This window comes from Dermacentor andersoni, chromosome 4 (assembly GCF_023375885.2).
Source record: "Dermacentor andersoni chromosome 4, qqDerAnde1_hic_scaffold, whole genome shotgun sequence".
Taxonomy (NCBI): Eukaryota; Metazoa; Arthropoda; class Arachnida; order Ixodida; family Ixodidae; genus Dermacentor; species Dermacentor andersoni.
In genome coordinates, this window is record NC_092817.1 from 222,208,053 (window position 1) to 222,228,590 (window position 20,538).

General features: G+C 48.2%; 1 protein-coding gene across 6 annotated transcripts in view; it reads right to left on the bottom strand.

Moving 5' to 3' along the window:
- LOC126538383 (uncharacterized) overlaps window positions 1-20,538 on the bottom strand; it is a 606,484-nt gene that overhangs the window by 442,549 nt on the left and 143,397 nt on the right. For all 6 annotated transcript variants that reach the window (XM_072288044.1, XM_072288042.1, XM_055074756.2 and 3 more), the window contains exon 10: window positions 18,099-18,173. In XM_072288044.1, coding sequence (XP_072144145.1) covers window positions 18,099-18,173 — 75 coding nt within the window. The remainder of the gene's footprint in view (window positions 1-18,098; window positions 18,174-20,538) is intronic.

Here is a 20,538-nt window from a genome sequence, read left to right on the forward strand (position 1 = left end):
ATGAGGAGTGTGGAGAAAGTTCATATCAACAAGGGACTGAGGCAAGGGTGCCCTTTATCCCCACTGCTGTTTATAATGTACATGGTGAGGATGGAGAGGGCGCTAGAAGGAAGTAATATCGGGTTTAATCTCTCATACAAACAGGCTGGTACAGTAATAGAGCAGCAACACCCAGGTTTATTTTATGCGGACGACATTGTGTTACTCGCTAACAAGCAAAGTGATTTGCAACGTCTGGCTAATATCTGTGGACAGGAAGGCAACAATTTAGGTTTGAAATTTAGTGTTAGAAAATCAGGTGTTATGGTATTCAATGATAACAGTGAACAGACAGTGGAGATACAGGGCCAAGAAATACCTCGGGTAACAGAATATAAATACCTTGGTATATGGATAAACGAAGGCAATGGATATATAGAAACGCAGGAAAAAACCATAACAATCAAGGGAAAGAGAAATGCAGCCATAATGAAGCACAGAGCGCTATGGGGATACAATAGGTACGAGGTCCTCCGAGGTATGTGGAAAGGGGTAATGGTTCCAGGACTTACTTTTGGAAATGCGGTTGTTTGCTTTAAATCAGGGGTACAATCAGGACTCGACGGGAACCAAAGGTCAGTGGGTCGCCTCGCATTGGGCGCTCACGGGAAGACTACAAATGAAGCTGTGCAGGGGGATATGGGCTGGACTAGTTTTGAAGCGAGGGAAGCTCGCAGTAAAATTGAGTATGAAGAACGGCTGAGGAATATGGAAGAAAGTAATTTGGGCTGGGAGAGTGTTATCTGTACAGGCAAAACATTGATTCACAGTGGAGGAAAAGAACTAGGAAGCTTACCAGCAAGTATGCGGCCTGTGGGGTGGGCAACACAGCAACAAAGAAGGTCAAGCGGAAAGTCAGACAGGCTGAATTAATCTCATGGGTGGCGGCAATGGAAAAGAAACCTGCCATGAGTAACTACTTAAGAGGAAAAAACGAAATCAGGAAAGAAACTATTTATGATAACTCAAAGGGAAGCTCATTACTTTTCAAAGCGAGATTGGGATGCCTTAGAACACGCACCTATAAAGCGAGATATATAGGAAGGAAGAAGAAGCATGTGCTTGCTGCGGTAAAGCTAGGGAAACGACTGAGCATATTTTATTAGAATCTGAAGACGTCTACCCAGCGGTCGATTTAGGCACCACTGGCCTCCTTGAAGCCCTTGGGTTCAGCGGGAGCAGTGGTAAAGCAAACAGGTCCGCACTAGACATTAGTAAGAGGCGATTGGAGGATTGGTGGAAGAAAAGTAGGGAAACGTCAAAAGACGGAGACGTACAAAAGCACAGTTCGCAATAGGGGATCAGAAAATTTGGACGTGGTAGTTCATAGCAGTTTTTTTTTCTTTTTTCATTGGTTAAACTAAGTAGGATATTAGGCAGCATAGTAGCAAGAGCTTGGTGGCGCAACCCACCGCCCCTTTCCAAAGGGGACGCTCATAACATCCATCCATCCATGCGGGGTAACTTGGGTGCGGGGAAGACAAGGGGCTCCCTTGTTGGCGGCGGGACGGCAAGCAGCTCGGACGTGCCGCGCGTGCGCCGATCCAAAATTCTGCGAGATCGCCTCGCGTGGCCGCCTTCGAACACGCCACCGTCCGCGTGACCGTACACGCGAATGACCAGGCGTTGGGATCCAGCATGGGGCGAACATATTCGCTCGCTATCCGGTTGCGGTGAGTCGGACTTCTAGATTTGTCGCGCGCCCATCGGCATGTTTTGTGGATAGCAACTCGGCTAGCAGGCATTGATCTATGAAAGGTGCAACAAATGCCCTTGTGATTGTTTGCACTACTGTGTTGTCGTTCCATTGTCCCAAGAGCATGGGGTGTGAGAACCCCACATCTGGCTGCCCAACGTGGGGCTCGTGGGGCATCGGACAATAGATTTAACAATTTTGCTTCGTTCGAGACCTTTGTTTGAACCGAAGCGTAGGGCTAACGCGGATTTTGATCGCTAGCGTTGGCGGCGTGCTTTCTTGAGCGAGGCGATGGTGGCTGTAGTGTGTTTTAACATGTCAACATGCTAAGCCTTTTCGCAAGTGTTTTTTAATGACATTTGTCGGTACGAGAGCCACGTGGTCTGCATCCTGGGAGAGTGAGGCTTAGCGCCCGCAGAGCATTGCCAAGCCTGAAGCGAGCGAGTACGGAAGCCTCGTGGGTGGTCCAAATTTCTTAAGTAAATAGCTTCTTCTATCTCTTTGACTCTGATGAAGTCGCTGCTTTGGGAGCCGGGTGGCCGCGGGCCACGGGTGCCACTACGGGCTGACTGGTATTGCGGCCTGGCATCGGGCGCTCAGACACCGTCTGGGACGGTGGGCGCCGCCAACTCGGATGCTATGTGCACCGAGCGGGGTAGGACCACCTAACAGAGCTGACGTCTCCTCGCGGCTGCCTGTTTTGCGCCCATTCTGGGTGATGTTTTTTGGATGCCGGTTGTTGTCAGGGTAGCGACGCTTAAGGCCTAAGGCTTTACGGAGCTGACTGTCCCACATGGAGGGACACAACCTGCTGGATCGTGGCGTTGAGGTGTTGCACTTTGCTTCCCTCTGTCTAGTTAGCCTCGCACGAATTGAAATTACTCGTTCGACTAATGGAAGCGAGCTCAGCCAGAACAAACCATGACAAGAGTATCAGGCCATATACCTCCTGCTGTAATACATTCAAGTATTCCTTCTTTACATCAGTCACAGAATTATGGAATAAACTGCCACATGACATTGTGTCCTCGGAATCTGCCATCACATTTTCTGTCAAGATCGAAAATTTTTTTGATCAGCAGGTTGCGCCATCGTAGAAAAGAAAGGGGCAGCGCACGGAGTGTATGTTTCATGTGCATGCTGATCACAGTTCTTGTAGTGTATGCTTTTACTGTGTATGCCGCTTGCAGTTATTCCGAAATCAGTGTATAACGTGCACCCTTTTCTGTACTGTTTAGTACAGGAACAGTCTGTACTGTTTTAGGACTTTCGTTTCTTTCATTTCTTATTTTCGGATATTTTTATTTTTTTTCTACTGCTGGCAATCTGTACTTTTCGTTGTTGTTTTTCTTTGTTGTTCCCACTCCTGTAAGAGCCTGTAAAGGCTTACAGTATTAATAAAATAAATAAAAATAAATAATAAATAATACTGCAGAATGGCTTGGGTGAGCTCCGCTGTAAAGGCCGTTGCTCTGTCGGTGATGCGGTGATCCTGGGGTGCCATGTCGCAGCAGGATGTTCTCAACGAAGAATTTTGCCACTGCGGCTGCGCTACCTTTGGGCAGAGCTTTCGTTTCAGTGAAGCGGGTGACGTAGTCCATCACCACGACGATCCACTTATTTCCAGTTGTTGACGTCGGAAAGGGTCCCAACAAGTTCATCCCGATCTGCTAAAATGGTCGGTAAGGAGGCTCGACCGGCTGTAGTAATACCGCACGCCTTGTAGGTGGTGTCTTGCATCGCTGAGAGTCAAGGCATGTCTTGATGTAACAGGTGACGTCGGTGGTCAGACGGGGCCAGTAATACCTTTCTTGTATCCTCGATAGCATCCAGAAGAATCCGAGGTGCCCAGCGGTCGGATCGTCATGCAGGGCATGCAGTACTTCTGGACGCAGCGCTGCGGGAACAACAAGAAGGTAGTTAGAGCGGACTGGTGAGTTCTTCTTTACTAGTAGGTTGTTTTGAAGTGAGAACGAAGACACAATCCTCACTTAAATGCCCTTGGGACGATGTTGGTGTACCCTTCCAAATACTCGACGAGGCTTTTTAGCTCCAGGCCTGCTCGTTGCTGTTCAGCAAAGTCTGCTTCACTTATTATTTCATGGAAGGCGTCGTCATCCTCATAATCTTGCAGCGGCGGGTCAATGGGGGCGCGTGACAGGCAATCAGCACCAGAGTGTTTTTGTCCGGATTTGCAGGTTACAGTGATGTCATATTCTTGTAGTCCGAGGCTCCACCGCGCCAGCTGTCCTGAAGGATCCTTTAAATTCGCTACCCAACACAACGCATGATGGTTGCCGACGACTTTGAATGGCCTGCCATACAGGTAAGGGTGAAATTTTGCTGTAGCCCAAACGATGATGAGGCATTCATTTTCGGTCGTAGAATAATTGCCTTCCGTTTTCTGACAGCAACCGGCTAGCGTAAGCTATCACCCTTTCAAGTTCGTCTTTCCTCTGGAATAGGACAGCACCGAGGCCTAAGCTACTGGCGTCAGTGTGAATTTCGGTATCGGCGTGCTCGTCGAAGTGCGCAAGTACTGGCGGCGACTGCATGCGTCGTTTGAGTTCTTGAAATGCGTCGGCCTGTGGCGTTTAACATTTGAACTCGACGTCACATTTTGTTAGATGTGTCAGTGGCTCAGCGATGCATGAAAAGTCCTGGACAAAGCGACTGTAGTAGGCGCACATGCCAAGGAATTTACGCACTGCGTTCTTGTCGATGGGCTGCGGTAACTTCAACGAGTGGTTGTGGTAGAAAGTGTGCCGACGATGGCTGGAAGGGTGTGAGATCCTGAAGCTGGAATGATGATGATGGAACGACCCAGACAACATCATGATCACAAGCACATCCCTATTGGCCCTAGCAGGCAGAGAGCTTGGGTCGGCGTATGTGGATGGATGGGCGGACGGACGGATCAATAGATGGGTAGATATAGATGGATAGGCTCAAGACGGCTAAAGTAGGCAAAGAATGTTATTTGCATTAAAAACGATATAACAATATGTTATGGCCACATGGCAGATATAACGATTGAAGTTTTGCCTTCTGTATGACCATCGTTGTTTTCCTCATTGTGCACACTTTCACTTGAGCTCGCTACCATGTTGACAATGTAGTCTTCGTTTTCAGGCTCCCCTGTGGTCGCGACACCATCATCTGCACTCGCAAACTCATCGACCGTTGACTCGTTAACGGCCTCCGGAAGTTCTGACAGCTAGCTCCAAACTTTGGCAACACCAGCAACGGCTTTGTCGCACTCATCAGAATTTACAGTCATCACCAGGCATGCGGAAGCCGGCACATCTGAAGCAATTTTGGATGAACCACTTGTACACAGCCGTGCATACGTGTCGGGCGCCACCGGCACTGGGTCGCGAGTTTGTCCACTTCAGCCCTAATCTCCCCCTTAAATATCATACTGAGAGTGCTCCTCGGAGTCTTACACACTGCGGGGTCATCCGACTTCTCACCGCGTTCGACCTGATTTATGATTTCAAGCTTCACTGCGAAAAGCTAATTCTGCCGCTTCGTCATGGCAAAGCTGTAAGAGGAGGCCCACAAGGCGCAAACACAATGAACCTGAAAAGCAGCAAGACAACTTGCACTTGCGCTAACTTGCACTTGCACCACTTGCGAGACAACTTGCACTTACGCCATCTCACATGGCGAGAGCACAAGAGCCTCCGATTGGCTGTCTGGGCAAGCGCTGCTTGGGGTAATCTTTTGCAGGGGAGTGTTGACGGCTCGCCTGACGCAGTGCGGTCACAGTAGGGAGAATGGTTGGATGGGGCTGTGCCGCCGGGTTTCCCCATGGCTGCGAGGGAAAGCCAACTTCTGGGGGCACTTTTGCACCGCTTGTTGTTCGATATATTGGGAGTCACTGCTATCTTTGTTCGATGTAAGCATAATTTTTGCTATATATACTCATTGTAACTATGCCGTGTTTAGAAATTGTTCTATATACTGAATAATTCGATGTAAACTGGTTCTTTATAGTCAGGTTCAACTGTAATTTCATTTTGGCTTGAATAGGTCTGAACTATGCACTTAAGTGTAACTGATTTTCTTTTACCCTGAATTGCACAACTGTACCTCATGTTGGCTATCTTTCCATTGGCTGTTAAAGGGCAGCTGGCAGTATTGTACAAATAAATATTATTTTGGACCCATATACAAAAAATGATATTGCCCAAATAGAGTAAGAAAAAAGCAGTTATGTTTATGTTTTGGCAAGTTCAAGCCAAACAGACACTGCCTCAAGAAAGCCCAATGATGCAACGTGAACCCACCGGAACAACACAACGCAGCCATGATCTGAAGCCACGGCCTAACCGCAACACAAGGCAAAGAACCACTGACCTTGAGATGCTTCCCTACAGCCTAGTGGACACAGTTCACTGCTTTAGTGGACACAGGAGCCGACTACTACATCATAAGTGGATCATTTGTTGCCAAGTTGAAGAAAGTCGAGACTGCACAGAACGGCTCTCAAATCCAGACAGCTGGAGGACACCTGATAACACCGAATGGAATCTGCATGGCAAGAATTACCCTTCATGACTGGACCCACCCTGCCACCTTCATTATCCTCCAACAGTGTTCTGCCGAACACAGGAGTGACATCCTCTTGTGACAACAGGCTAGGAGCGCAGCAACCACCATCATCAGATGACCTGACGCGGATAGTGTGGCAAGAACTTGAAGCAATGGCTCCTGAAGCCCTTTTTTCATGCCCCAGTAAACCGGACAACTTGCCTACAGCCCCATTTATGCAGGCAGAAGAACTTGCTAATCTTGGAGTTAATTCTGTATGTGCCATTGCCACTTCACAGCTGTCTCGTGCTCCAATTCCATCGACTGGTCCACAGTATCCTGCAGGCTATTGAAATCCAGCCAAGCAGCGAACCACAGACGATGGGCCAATCTGTTTTGCTCGCCAGCCCATCGGTCACTTTACTCGCGATTGTAACAACCACACTGTCTGCTCCCCCTGCGACCGCCATTCACCAGTTATTATCGCCCCGAAGAGAGAGAGCGTCATTACCATCCTCCATTGGCACTGCAACCGCCAAACAATGATGCTCGTGCTCCTTGGAACAGTCCCTCATCGTCATTCTGACGTCACCAGTGCCATACAACTACTTCACTCTACTGTCACTATGCACGTCACTCCGTACATCAGTATGCCACTAAGGCACTTTGTACGTCACACTACTGTTGCTTCCATCTGTTCCTGATGGCGTCTCTGCACTATGTCCCATCACTGACACACTGCTTGAAAGAAATTTGGCCGTTCTCCAAGCTGTGCTCACTGTTACAGGCAATCAAGCTTTGCTCCCTCTCCTTGATTTTAACTCCTCAACTCAAATTCTTCCTAGAGGCATGTCTTTGGGTGACATTTCGCTTGTGAACGATTGCGGGATATCAGCTTTTGACGTCGGAATTCCGTCGCCCTCTACAGGAACCTCCGATTTACCAACTCGCACAGACGAACATTATTGCACCTGCTCTCAGTGGTCAGCCATCGTCTTTACATCGGAGACGACAATACCATAAGCCACTGGGAATACTGTGTTTTACATGCTGAACAACAAGTGACACCACGAGAAGTTGATGAGATGTTGACTAATGTTGACTAAAAGTGTTATTTAGCCATCTTCCAGTCCGTGGGCATCCCCTATTGTCCTTGTCAAGAAGGATAGCAGATGGCACTTTTGTGTGGAATACAGACATCTCAACAAAATCACACGCAAGGATGTCTAACCCTTGCCACATATTGACGACGCCTTGAACTGCTTGCACGGAGCCAAGTACTTTTCATTGATAGACCTCCGATCAGGCTATTGGCAAATCTCGGTAGATGAGATGGATTGCAACAAACCAGTCTTTGTTTCAGTTTCAGTTTGTTTATTCAGACATACATTGCCTGGGTTGAAAGGACTAAAGGCAGATGAACTCTGCCTGACATTTGATAGCCTCAACCAATTCAAGGTTATGCTCTTCAGCCTTTGTAATGCCCTGGCAACTTTCAAAAGAATGATGGACTGCTTACTTCACACCTATAAATGGTCCACCTGTCTGTGTTATCTAGATGACGTCATAGTCTTTTCACCAACTTTCAAGAGTCATTTAACATGTCTATCAGCTATTCTCTTCGTTTTCGGATGCACCAGTCTGCAATTGAACTCATCCAAGTGCCACTTTGGATGCAGTCAAATTACCGTTCTTGGCCATCTCGTCAATGCGGCTGGCATTCAACCCGACCCTGATAAGATTAGCACTATCCATAACTTTCCTGTTGTCTTCTACCGCAGACGTAAGAAGCTTTGTTGGACTATGCTCGTATTTCCATCATTTCATCAAGAATTTCACTGATATTGATCGCCCACTCACTGGCTTAAAAAGGAAGTTGCTTTCACATGGGGCCTTGCTCAAACCAAAGCCTTCTCCTCCCTCGTACGCTTGCTCACGGCTCCCCCATTGCTGGCTTATTATGATTCATCTGCCGCCGCTGAACTTCACAAAGGTGCCAGTGGCCATGGAATTGGGGCTGCACTTGTTCAATGGTAGCGCAACACAGAGTGCGTACAGTCACCGACTGATTTCTCAGACTCCAAAAATTAGGAAATGCTCGATTATTCGTTCTCCTTCGCGACATCGCCATTCTCCCTATAGACCATAATGTGTAACTGCCGAAAGTTCGGACCCCTTGTACTTCTCATCCGATTTTTCGGACACTCCTTGAGCCAACTCGATCGAGAGCACCATGCACCAACTCTGACCGGTGCATAGTTCGACTTGCTGAACGTCATTTTTGTTTTTAACGGAGCCTCCTTGATACCCCACGAAGTGGCGCTACTGCAAATCCCCGCTCATCATCATCGTTTCTACCTAGTTCGAAAGAGCGGCTGCAGCAGTTCCAGTCTCAGCTTAGTAAGCCACGTCAAGACAATCCAGCAGCTGATTTGTTTCTTTCTTCGTGCACGACGCTGCGAGTAAGCCACGTTTTTCGTTTGTGCGACTGGTGTCAGCGTGACAGCGTGGTGGTGTTTGCTTTGTGGGCTGTGTCAAGGTTGTGGTGATCCAACGCGGCATACGGAAACATCCCGTCAAGTGTCTAATGGCGCTGACAGTGCCCGCGCAGACTGCGCTGGGGAATGCTGGCAAGCGGGTGCCGGGAGGCCTAGGATTTGTCGCCTTTCGATGTGCTCCCTACTGATGCTGAAAATGTACTGCTGAGACCTGCACAATGGTTGCACTGCGATTCTGGACACCGTCTCATTTGACAGTTTCACAGGTGCTGACACTGCTTTTCTTTCAAGGAACCTGTATGGGTTTCCTTCGTAGCAATTGCTACGAACGGGTGGATGTCTGATTTTCCCTTTATTAGTGACATGCACAGAACTCGATGACGGTGAGATCATTCATCAGGTTTCTGCTGCACCACCCGATGATGACTCTGAGCCGGAAGATGACGCACCATGTGCTACACTGCCGTCGCATGTGGAACGTGTACAAGCAATGACTGTGCTTTCAGCCGCCTATAGTGACCGTACGAGCCTCTCCGAGATTCAGGCTTATCTGATTGTGCGTAAACGGAACAGTGTGCAAAGGTGCATTCACGGTTTCTTCAAGCCTACTGCCGAGCCCGAATAGGTGAGTGGAAATAAAGTATTTTTTTTTTTTCTTAATCTGCTTTTTCGGACACTTACCTGTTTATACGGACATTTACGCAGTGCCTGTGAGGTCCAAATAAATGGTCGGCGACTGTAATTGCAAACGCCAGCCACCTCCTGTCACCCGCCGAAAGGAATTTTCGAATTACCAAATGGAAGTGCCTGGCGCTAGTTTGGGTAGTTGCCAAATTCCGCCCCTACTTGTACGGCCACACATTTTCTGTGGTTACTGATCACTACACCTTGTGCTGGCTCTCCTCACTTAAAGACCCCACTGGACGATTGGGTAGATGGGCGCTACGGTTCCAAGAGTATTCATTTGCTGTTTTAAAGAAGTCAGGCCCTAAGTATGATGCCCTAAATATGACCACCCTAAATATGATGCGCATGACACAGATTCTTGCATCCTGGACATTTCTGATCTGCATGACATCTGCACTGAACAACGGCATGATGACTGTTTACATGTTCTCATCGATCGCCTCAATTCTGGACTTCGGAGCCCATACAGCGCATGTTCATGCTCCGCGACGACATTCTCTACTGTCGCAGCTCTCGTCCTGAAGGAGCAGAATTTCTACTCATTGTACCACGCCATCTCCGGACATCAGTTCTTGAGCAGTCGCATGACACCCCTACTGCAGGCCACCTCAGCGTTTTGTGTACTTACAACCGCACATGGTGCCACTTCTACCGGCCAGTCGTGTACTGCGCTGTTCACTGCTACGTTGCAGCCTGTGCACTCTGTCAGCGGCGAAAAAAACCTGCTGTGCTGCCCATTCGACGCCTTCACCCCATCGGCGTGCCCTTAGAACCATTCTTCCACGTCGGTCTTGATCTTCTCGGCCCTTTTCCAATGTCTGAACCTGGCAAGAATTACGCGACCAAGTACGTGATCACGCGAGCTTTGCGCGCAAGCTGTGCAACTGAGGTGGCAGATTTCTTTTTACATGACATTATCCTCCATCACGGCACTGTCCGGCAGCCCTTTACTGATTGCGACCGCACCTTCTTGTCCCGAGTAGTTGAAGACCTACTTCGCTGCTGTTCTGCCGAGCACAAGCTTTCCACTGCCTACCACACGCAGACAAATGGACTGACAGAGCGGCTCAATCGCATGTTGACAGAAATGCTGTCTATGTACATTTCTGATGACCACAGTCATTGGGACAACATGTTACCCTCTGTGACCTTCGCCTATAATTAGTCCCGTCATGAGACTGCTTTCTTTTTGTTCTTTTACCTTCCGTTCGGCCGCCACCCTTCTTTGCCCTTTCACACAATCCTTCCTTCGACGAAAACTCCTGCTGAATATGCTCAAGACAACATGGCCCAAGCTCATATGGCACGCCAGATTGCCAGCTCCCAGCTCACTGCCTCAGGCTGCGCAGATAGTCCAGTAACACGGCCGACATTGGGATGCTCAATTTCCTCCTGGCTCCGTTGTCCTTTTATGGACATCATGCCGCCGCGTCGGCTTGTCTAAAAAGCTGCTGCCGTGCTACACAGGGCCCTACATGATATTGCGTCAGCTTGGCAATGTGAACTATGAGATCGCTCCGCTGGACTTCCGTGTCCCCACAGACATTATGCATGTGTCCCGGCTGAAGCCTTACTTTGTCGCAAGTTCACCTCCCTTATAGCTAGCACCGAGGCGACATCCTTACAGGTGGGGGTTATGTTACGGTGCAACAAGGAGTGGCAGCAGTCAGAAGAAGACGATTTGATGTGCAGAGCTGGAATCAGTCTTGACAGCCATATTGTTTATGCATCGTTCTCTCTTGTAAATATTGTAAATACAGCTTTCTATGCGACTTCTGCAACGTAACAATATTATTTTGTAGTTGTGTATACTATGCTCCTGTAGCTTGCGATTGTAATTCGAGTACTTCTGCTCTCTAATTTATTCAATCTTATGAACTGTTACCTGTATTGCTTTAATTATTGTACCATGTTGCCCCTCCTGCTTGGGCCTAATTAACTCTTTTGCTACCGTGGAAAAATAGCTGAATTTGAGTGTACTGAAAGAAATTTCTTTTTTACAAGCGCCAAACACATCGCATAATGTAATGCACGAAAGTGTAGCTTATTAGTTGCGCTTTTGAATGAAAGAAACAGCAGAGTTGTGCATGCCAAAGTTTCAGAAAACTTATTTTTTGAACACACTAGTAAGATGCAAAATGAATACAAGAAAACAAGAAACAGCATCTGCACTAAGCCAGGACTTCATTACAGGAAAACTGGAATACACAGACTGGCGTACATGTTTTCAGCCATCATTTGTGCAAGTGTCAGCTTTGTAGAAAAATCACTGCACTTTCCATGGTTGCTCACGTCAGGGGTTATAACTGCTGTGCCACTCTGCAAAGCAGTCACATGAGGATGTGAAACACAGGTAGACATTGCAGGTGCTGAACATAACGTTTGTTCTGATTTGAGATTTCGTTCTTTGGTATCAGAGTTTGCAATTCCTTCTTTTTTACATTTTTTTCGGTTGGTGACTGTGATGATCCGCCCGGGTTCGTGAACGAGGGAGGGCTCGAGGCACCCTCCGTTAGACGGATGCTCTGCAACGTGGAGCCAGCGGGGAGCCAGGGCTAGGCCAGCCTGCGAAATGACATGCCCCAAGTACTCAACACTGGGGGCCAGGAAAATGCACTTTTCCAGCTTGAGCTTGAGGCCGGTGTCCTGCAGTCGTGCCAGGATGTTGTGCAGGTTTTGCAGGTGGTCCCCGTCGTCACTGCCAGTAACCAGGATGTCATCCAAGTACACCGCCACATGCCCCTGAAGAGGTTGTCCATCTCCCTCTGAAATATGGCCGGGGCTGAGGCTACGCCAAACAGTAAGCGCGTGTACTCGAAGAGTCCCAAAGTTGTCCATGTTGTGATATACTTCCGGGAGGCATCCTGGAGCACCAGCTGCTCGTAAGCATCTCTGAGGTTGAGCTTGGTAAACGCCTGTCCACCGGACAATGCTGACCAGAGAGCTTCAATCCGGGGCAGTGGGCACTTCTCGACGGTAGCGACGGGGTTGACGGTAACTTTCAAATCCCTGCAGATCCTGACACTGCCATCTCGCTTGAGGACTGGCACAATGGGAGCGGCCTATTCAGATGTCTTTACGGGCACCAGGATGCCCTCTCGCTGTAACCGTTGCAGCTCCTGGGTGACCCTGTCCTTCAGGGCGAATGGCAGTGGGCGAGGCTTGAAAAAACGAGGCCGGGCTCCCTCGGGTACATAGATGCCAGTCGTCGTGCCGGCGAATGTGCCCACCCCTGACTGGAACAGGGACTTGAACTCGGCCAGGAGGCTGGGGACGTCTTTCACCATATACAGGCTGGCTTCTTGATACACTGGCAAACGAACGCCCAGTGCATGAATCCAGTTTCAGACAAGCAGCGTCGATGACGACCCCTTGGTTAAGTAAAGGGGAAGGGTAAACTGTAAAGGGGAAACTGGCCAGGCGGACCCATCTCCCTCGAACGGCTCGAGCCTTCCGTACAGCGGCATGGCGGCGGCGTGGGACGATCTGTGGGTACTCATCAGCAGTGTCACGATCCGCCTGGGTTCGTAAACAAAGGGAGGGCCCGAGGCACCCTCTGGTAGACGGACGCTCGGCAGCGTGGTAGTGACGAACTATGACCGACCACTGAGCAGCTGTGCTTGTTGGTGTTTATTGCGGTGCGGTGACCATTGTTGCTTACTAAGCCTGGCAGGCCAACGAAGATTATGCCTGAGGGGGCGTCACATGCTTGTTACAGTGGCGAATTCATTCTATGGGAGGATTGGGGGCATGGCTTTCCTTTATATCATCATATTCGATTTGCTGAACGAGCTGTTCCCGGAAAGCAAGCTGGTCAAATTTAGTATTTTAAGCAAGCTCTGGGACGTCCGGATGCTCACTTTGATGCGCTTCATGAAGGATAAAGCTGTTTACACAGGACAGTCCACGCAGTGGAAAGAGTCTTCCACAATGCACACATTTCCTCAGAATGTTGTAGGTCCCAATTAATTGGTTAGACTTGTCCACGCCCAACATGCTTGATTATTTATATTCGTGGACCAGGAGTGGCTTCTTGATGGTCACCACAGTCCACGTGCCTCCTGTTTTCTGCCTTCGTTTGGCCAGAACGTGCTAGTTCGCTGTGTGGATGGTACTTATTAGGTTCACAGCACACCTATCCTTCCACTGCATGTACAAGCTGTTGCCAATCTCAAGCGACCGGACGTCTCAGCGCTCTGCTCACCTCTCCCATGTGGTGTCCTTTCGCTCAAACATAAAGCAGCGGCGATCTTTTCCAGTGGTCCCACAGAAGTGCTCTGTACTCAAGGAGGTGCCCAAAAAGCTTCGTAGACGTATAGAAGTTGTCCATGTAGACTGTACCCATGGTCGAGGTATTCCGAGCAGAGCTTACTGACAACATCAAAAGCTAGACCATGTGGCCCTGGTACCTCTCGTTTGTCTGTGTAGACTGAAAATTGAAGGGTGTACCCTGTTTTGGAGTCAGCTAATACCCAGAGTTTGTATCCCCACTTCGTCACTTTGTTGCGAATGTACTGTCAAATTCCTGATCTCCCTTTTGATTTCACCATTCGTTCATCAACGGCGAGGTCGCACTTTGGCTGGAAAAAAATCTACTGATGCTTGATTGATATGCTTCAAAAGCCATGCTACCTTCCAGGTTTTGCCAATAGATACTGTGGCCGCTGAGTCATCCAGGTCCACAACGTGCAAGAAGACGAGCAAAGCAAAAAACCGGTTTCAAAGCATGATATTTCAAGGAAGAAGGCTGGAGTAGATGTTTCCTGTATTCCAATAAAGATGTAGTCGCGGTACTTCTACAATTCCCATGCAGACGATAATTCCAATGAACTTGAGCATCTCCAGTGGGGTGACCTTCCCCCATCTGCCATCACACCTAGCGTAGCTCTGGGTATCCAAAATCTTCAGCCACGCATACTTATTCTTGTTGTCACACAAAGTCTTGATCACTTCTGCCGTGAAAAACATAAAGAAGAAGTCCAGTGGTCTAGAGAACCTTCGAGAGCCTCTCCGCAGCGATGCACCGATATGGGCACCTGACTGTCGCCTTGGCAGAAATGCGATGCGATTTGAAGCATTTGGCAAAGATGTTTTCCATACGGTGTGATGACCCTGAAGCACAAAAATAAACCACTGTCATCACATACAAACTCCGCGCACTACATAAAACGCACCGTGAACGAAAAAAAAAACTTACTTGCGAGCACGGGCTGACATCCCGGGCCTCTCAGACAAATCGTCGCTGTTGGAACTGAAATCTGATGTTTTTACGTCATTATCCGACTCATCACTACTACTCTCATCGAAAAACATGTCACCAAAATCATCCGCAGTGCCCGGTGTCGGCTTTTGTTTTCAGGGGCGCGCACCGAAGTTGAGGCTATGATCGTCGACCGGCGCTTCTATGCCCGATCAAAGTTTCATTTCTCACAGCGTCCCCTCAAATAAAATAAATAAATAAAAGAACATAAATATGAATAAAGAAGTTGAAAACTGAAAACAATACCTCCATTCGAGAAACTGATTCTATAGGAACAAACCAGATGGTGCAGCTTGTCCATAAGTGCCGCATTGAATTTTTGGCAGCTTCTTCAAAACATCGGTCATATATGCCCGGTGGCCTATGGCGCGGTAGCGATAGAGTTAAGCCAGCCATGTTTGTAAATAAATTAAATATAATAATTAGACAGGGACAAGTACAGTAGAACCCACTTTAGCATTGCTAGATTTAACTACACATATGCAACAATGAGCAGCGTTGGTGAACTTCTGTATGTGTTCTATGGTAGAATAAATGGCTCACTACAATGTTCCCATGCAGCGTTATCGGTTATAACAATCAAAATCGGCTACTGGGTGCCTGCACTGAAAGAAAAAGACTGCAAAATCTTTGCAAACAACCGAAGCAGTCTGGCAACACTGATGGGTGACCTTAATGAAGTGCATGTTGCAGGGTCCATATGCATGGTATACCACGGTTTTGTTCTCATGTATGTCTCAGCGGTAAGTCCAAGATAGTTTCTGCAGGCGTTTTCTGGTTTGTGCCATTTTATGGCTTGAGTGAATTAATTGTGGGCATAATGCCACAGCAACACCCTTGCTGTGCCATTGGGGGCCAGAACCAGAACATGCGAAGCAATGAAAGTCCAGCAAGGCATACACATTGTTTTGGAATGTTTCGGAACAGACGACACAGTGGTGGCTTCACACTTCTTGATGTTGTGAAAGGCATGCTTAAAGGAGCACCGACACAAAATTTTGAAGTGGACACAACTTCAGATCATTTTGTGTGGCAAATACAGCTCAGAACAAATTTAAAATCAATGTTAAGGTAGGTGTATGCAGCCAATCGCAAAGCGCAGCACTTCGCAACATTGACATAACAGACTGGGTCTGGAAACAACCGAGAAAATGCTACGGCATGAGCTTGTGTAGGCTACCATGCTTCTTGCATGTGCTCTTCTTCTTAGTTGTTGCTCGTAGCGGGATGCTCTTTCTGTCACTGCAACAGTTTTTGTCGTGTCTGTCGGAACATTTCCTGCAGTATCTGCCTGACTGTGCTGCACTAACCAGACGCAATGTTTGAGTACAGCACAATGCCGCATGCACACTGCATTGTTGACTTGTGCCCAACACATTGAGGGTTCGGTATAGTGATGCAGAATTTTCCGTGCCATGAGTGCAAGACACACGATGCGGTTTTGTGTGTGATCTGTCGTATGACCATTCGCATCAATAGCCACACTCAACACACTCATCAGGTGCTGACAGCATGTCGTGCTGCATTGCACGCCACATGGAGGACCAACTCACTGGATGCGGTTGCACCAGGTCGCACAACTGCCACGTTGGTCGGACGGCCACAGCCAATGAGAGCGCTGCTAGCATGTACGTCATGGCCACGTAGCAGACCCCGCGGGATGGGGCCGCCAAACAGGTTCCTCGCTGCTCCGATCATCCTGGTGCTTTATTTTTTGCTGGTACAGGAAAACTAGTTCTATTGTCATTTATAAGCAACATAAATGTGCAGACGTTGAACTTGTTCACAAATATAGGCACTTTATTACAAGCTGCGGATGACTGTAAGGTTCGCCAGTCCCGGATTCAAGGGCCAGAGGGCTAGCCCTGTACCGTTTCCCAGAGAATGCCAGCTCACTTGGCTTGCTCGTTCGCTTCTGTCAGCATCAATAAGCAGCAGAAGTGGACCGAGTTTGTGCGCATCACTGGACACTTAAGGCACATTTATAATCAGATGTTATCGGCGCACAGGTTAGCGTCGCTTGCGGCCAGTCATGTCACTTGCACTGCACCACCCGAAATGCCACTCCCTCTATACTTCAACGTGCCCACTGTCGATTGCCGTCTTCGGAGCATGCACAAACGACTCACTAGCTGTGTGCCACTTTGACCAGCTGTCTTGGCGCCATCTTTTTCTTCATGCATTGCACCGTGGGTCGGCGCAGTTGGCGTGACTAATGCATGGATGAAGCAAGAACCATCTCGACAACGAGCAAGTCAGAGGGTGTTGGTCACGTCCGGTTACATTGGCTGCACCAGTGCATCAACGTATCGATGCAGTTGTACTCAGCAACATGACGTAGTGTGTGCACACACTCACGCTACGTCGGACTATATTTAGCCCTGTAGAATGAACCCCATTGAAGGGCAGCCATATCTGCTCACTTAATTTCAAGCCTGCCGGATATAAATTAAACCTAGCAAGCTCAGTGCAGTCCGATCTTCCGCCGAGATGATGTACCTCCAAGCCTGGTGCTGTTCCGGCTATTTCACCTGCGTTGCATGCTGGTGTGGGGGGTGGGGGGGTATTTTGTAAGAGTCCACCTAGACATTCCCGCCGCTGCTGATTGGATGCAGCTGTACGAGCGAGGAGGAGACGAGAGGCCCTAGCCAAACAGCAGCGGCCGAAATGGACAGCCCACTAGGTCGACATTGCCAAAGCAAGCTCGAGGATGATGATGATAATGATGATGATGAGGACATTGTAAAGCATGTCGTAGCAAATGAACTTAGCAACACGAAGCTCATGCACCAGTGAGTGCGCACATCACAGTTTTGTGTGATCATGTGTCCAGCTGTGTTTACAAACCTAGTGTATACTCTCATTGCTCTCTGAACCGGTAACTTGGACTGGTCGCCGCAAACAAGACTCCAAATAATCACGTCCTGCTTCAAAGCAAATGAGGTTTGTGCTGTGATTACCGAGTCATTAGCTACTTAAGAGAGCAGAAAAAACAAGACAGTAAATTTTTGTCTCAGTACTCTTTAAGTGGTCGCTGTTGGCAGTAAGAGCTTAGAGGCAGCAATTTCAAATTGAAATTTCGGGTTAAATTGTCAGTTTAGTGCAGTTTTCTTTGTGTGATGATAACCATATTGGCCCCCTAGTCTTAATTACAACAATAATCTGAATAATTGGGCAACCATGTCACTGCCTTTCTAAACAACATATCTTCCTACACGATAAAAAGAACAGAAAAAAAAAAAGCTTTTTTTTGTTACACATGTTCCTTAGCATTGTTGCAAGGTTCATGCAATGTGCCCTTGGGTTCTGGTGAAGTGTCGCAACAACAGTAGCTTTCACTTTGATGGTTCCTTGTGAACTGTCCACAAGGATGGTCACCAACCTTTGTAGCAGCCTCTGCAAGGCGGCCCGAGCTCCTCCTCCAGGCGTCAGGGCTGTCACCTCCTGCTGCTCCTTCCTGCAGCAGCACAAGCTTGTCTTACACTCGCAGAAAAGACGTGCAAACCATGCTAGGCCTGTTCTTCAAGCTGCTATAACAACTCAGTGGTCCAATGCAAGGCTCACATGCCAGCAGGTTTTGAGACACACTTTTCTTTTTTATTTATAGGAATAAAAACTGGAGCAAAATGCTAAATGGCATGAAATATACCTTTCAAATATTGTCATGGCACCATAAGGGGCAGTTGAAAGATAAATGCAGAAAGGATGTGATGAAGGCCTGGTCCCATTTCTGCATGTGGCGCTGCAATTACATTATCACGTATATCATTAATTCTTGAGTACTAGCCGTGCAATTTTGTAGTGTAGTTATTTCTCGTAACAATTAATTAACATTTAGCATTTATATATTTCAGTACCTCTTTGTCTGTATAAACTTATTTCATATAGTTTGTGATCTCTGTGTATAACTTAACAATCGTGATCTGATTTACGCAATGGGTACAAAGCTGATGTTTTCTTTAAAGAGTGCTGGTATACTCACACATTGCCTTCTTTACTAGATGCCTGCGGAATGGCTTGAGCTCCTAGTGCAACAGGCCTGGCCTCAGTTGTGAAGAAGTGTCACGAAGTGGCGTTAGCAACTGAAACTATCGTCACAAGTGACATGGCCAGCACAATCTTTTGGGTGTCCTCTTTAAAGGTTGGTTGCCTATCTCTAGAATAGCTCTTGCCTGTAATGCCTGTCAACACAAGCTATGATTGCAGCTAATGGCCTTTGAGATCGGCGTCCATACATGACGACGATTTCAGAAGCTACACATGGTAGTGCTCCGTGGTTCCCCTAGCCACATGTGGCGCTCATGACTGACACTAGTGGGACACTAGGGTCTTGCAGCTTGTTTTTCACTCATGGGCAGGCATCTAGCAAAGGAAGCAATGAATCATGCTATGCTACTGTTTGTCATGCCTGTTGTCAGGCCTTGAAACATGTTCAAGCCAAGTTCATAGCTTTTAGTTCCAGTCTGTTTCCGCGTATTGTCATGCAAATAAGTAAATATATTTTTAACCAGTTCTGTAAATGGTACAGCTCCATTTCTGATAGTTGTTTCTCACTTTGCATGGCCCAAATGCCTAAACATAAAACATCTTTGGTACACTGAACACCAATCTGCACCGTGTAATTACATAATTGCCGACTCTGCAGTAGTCAGCAGACACTCGGCAGACTTCCAAGTCCTGCCATAAAAGCTGCCATATTCTGCCATAAAAGCAGTCCCAGCAAGAGCATCACTGTTGTAGCAGCAGCAGTTGCATTTGCAAACACACAACTAAGCGAACTTCTATGATTTCACAGGCTAGCTGCACCGGCTGCCCTTGAGGGTGCTGCAGTGACTATCCGGCTGATCACCCTTGCATCCTACACGTGCCTGCCTGGTACTGACTAACCTGCTGGTCTCAGCACGCACCCCGCTGAAGCCATCCCCAAGCTGCGTTCTATGCAGCCCGGATTCCTGCTATAGAAGCTGCCCCAGCGAAAGCAACACTGTTCTAGCAGCAGGAGTTGCATTCACCAGCATGCAACTGAGCGAACTTCCTTGGTTTCACAGGCTAGCTGCATTGGCTGCCCTCGAGGTCGCTGCGGTGACTATCTGGGTGATCACCCTTGCATTCCACACATGCCTGCCTGGTACTGACTACCCTGCTGGTCTCAGCACACACCCCGCTGAAGCCATCCCCAAGCTGCGTTCTACGTAGCACGGATTCCTGCCATAAAAGCCATTCCAGCGAGAGCATCACTGTTGTAGCAGCAGCAGTTGCATTTGCAAGCACGCAACTAAGCGAACTTCTTTGGTTTCATAGGTTGGTTGCTTTCATTATTGATATTTTTTAGAATGTGTCAATCCTGCAAGTGCTGCTCCTACTGTTGTTGCTGCTATAGTTTTTTTCTGCTTCCGTACTGACATTGCGTTCACTATTTAGCCATCTTCGCAATGCCGACAAATGCTGAACTCTGTAAGCGAATGGTGTGGGAGATATGGGGTTCTCCTCCGTACTCTTGGGACAAAGGAACGACAACACAGTAGTGCAAACAATCACAAGGGCATTTATTGCACCTTTCATAGATCAATGCCTGCTAGCCGAGTTGCTATCCCCAAAACATGCCGATGGGCGCGCGACAAATCTAGAAGTCCGACTTACCGCGACCGCATGGCGAGCGAATATGTTCGCCCCATGCTGGATCCCAACGCCTGGTCGTTCGCGTGTACGGTCACGCGGACGGTGGCGCGTTCCAAGGCGGCCACGCGAGGCGGTCTCGCAGAAGCATGGGTCGGCGGCGCGCGGGGCGTCCACGCTGTCCCCCGACCCGCCGGGAAAGAGCC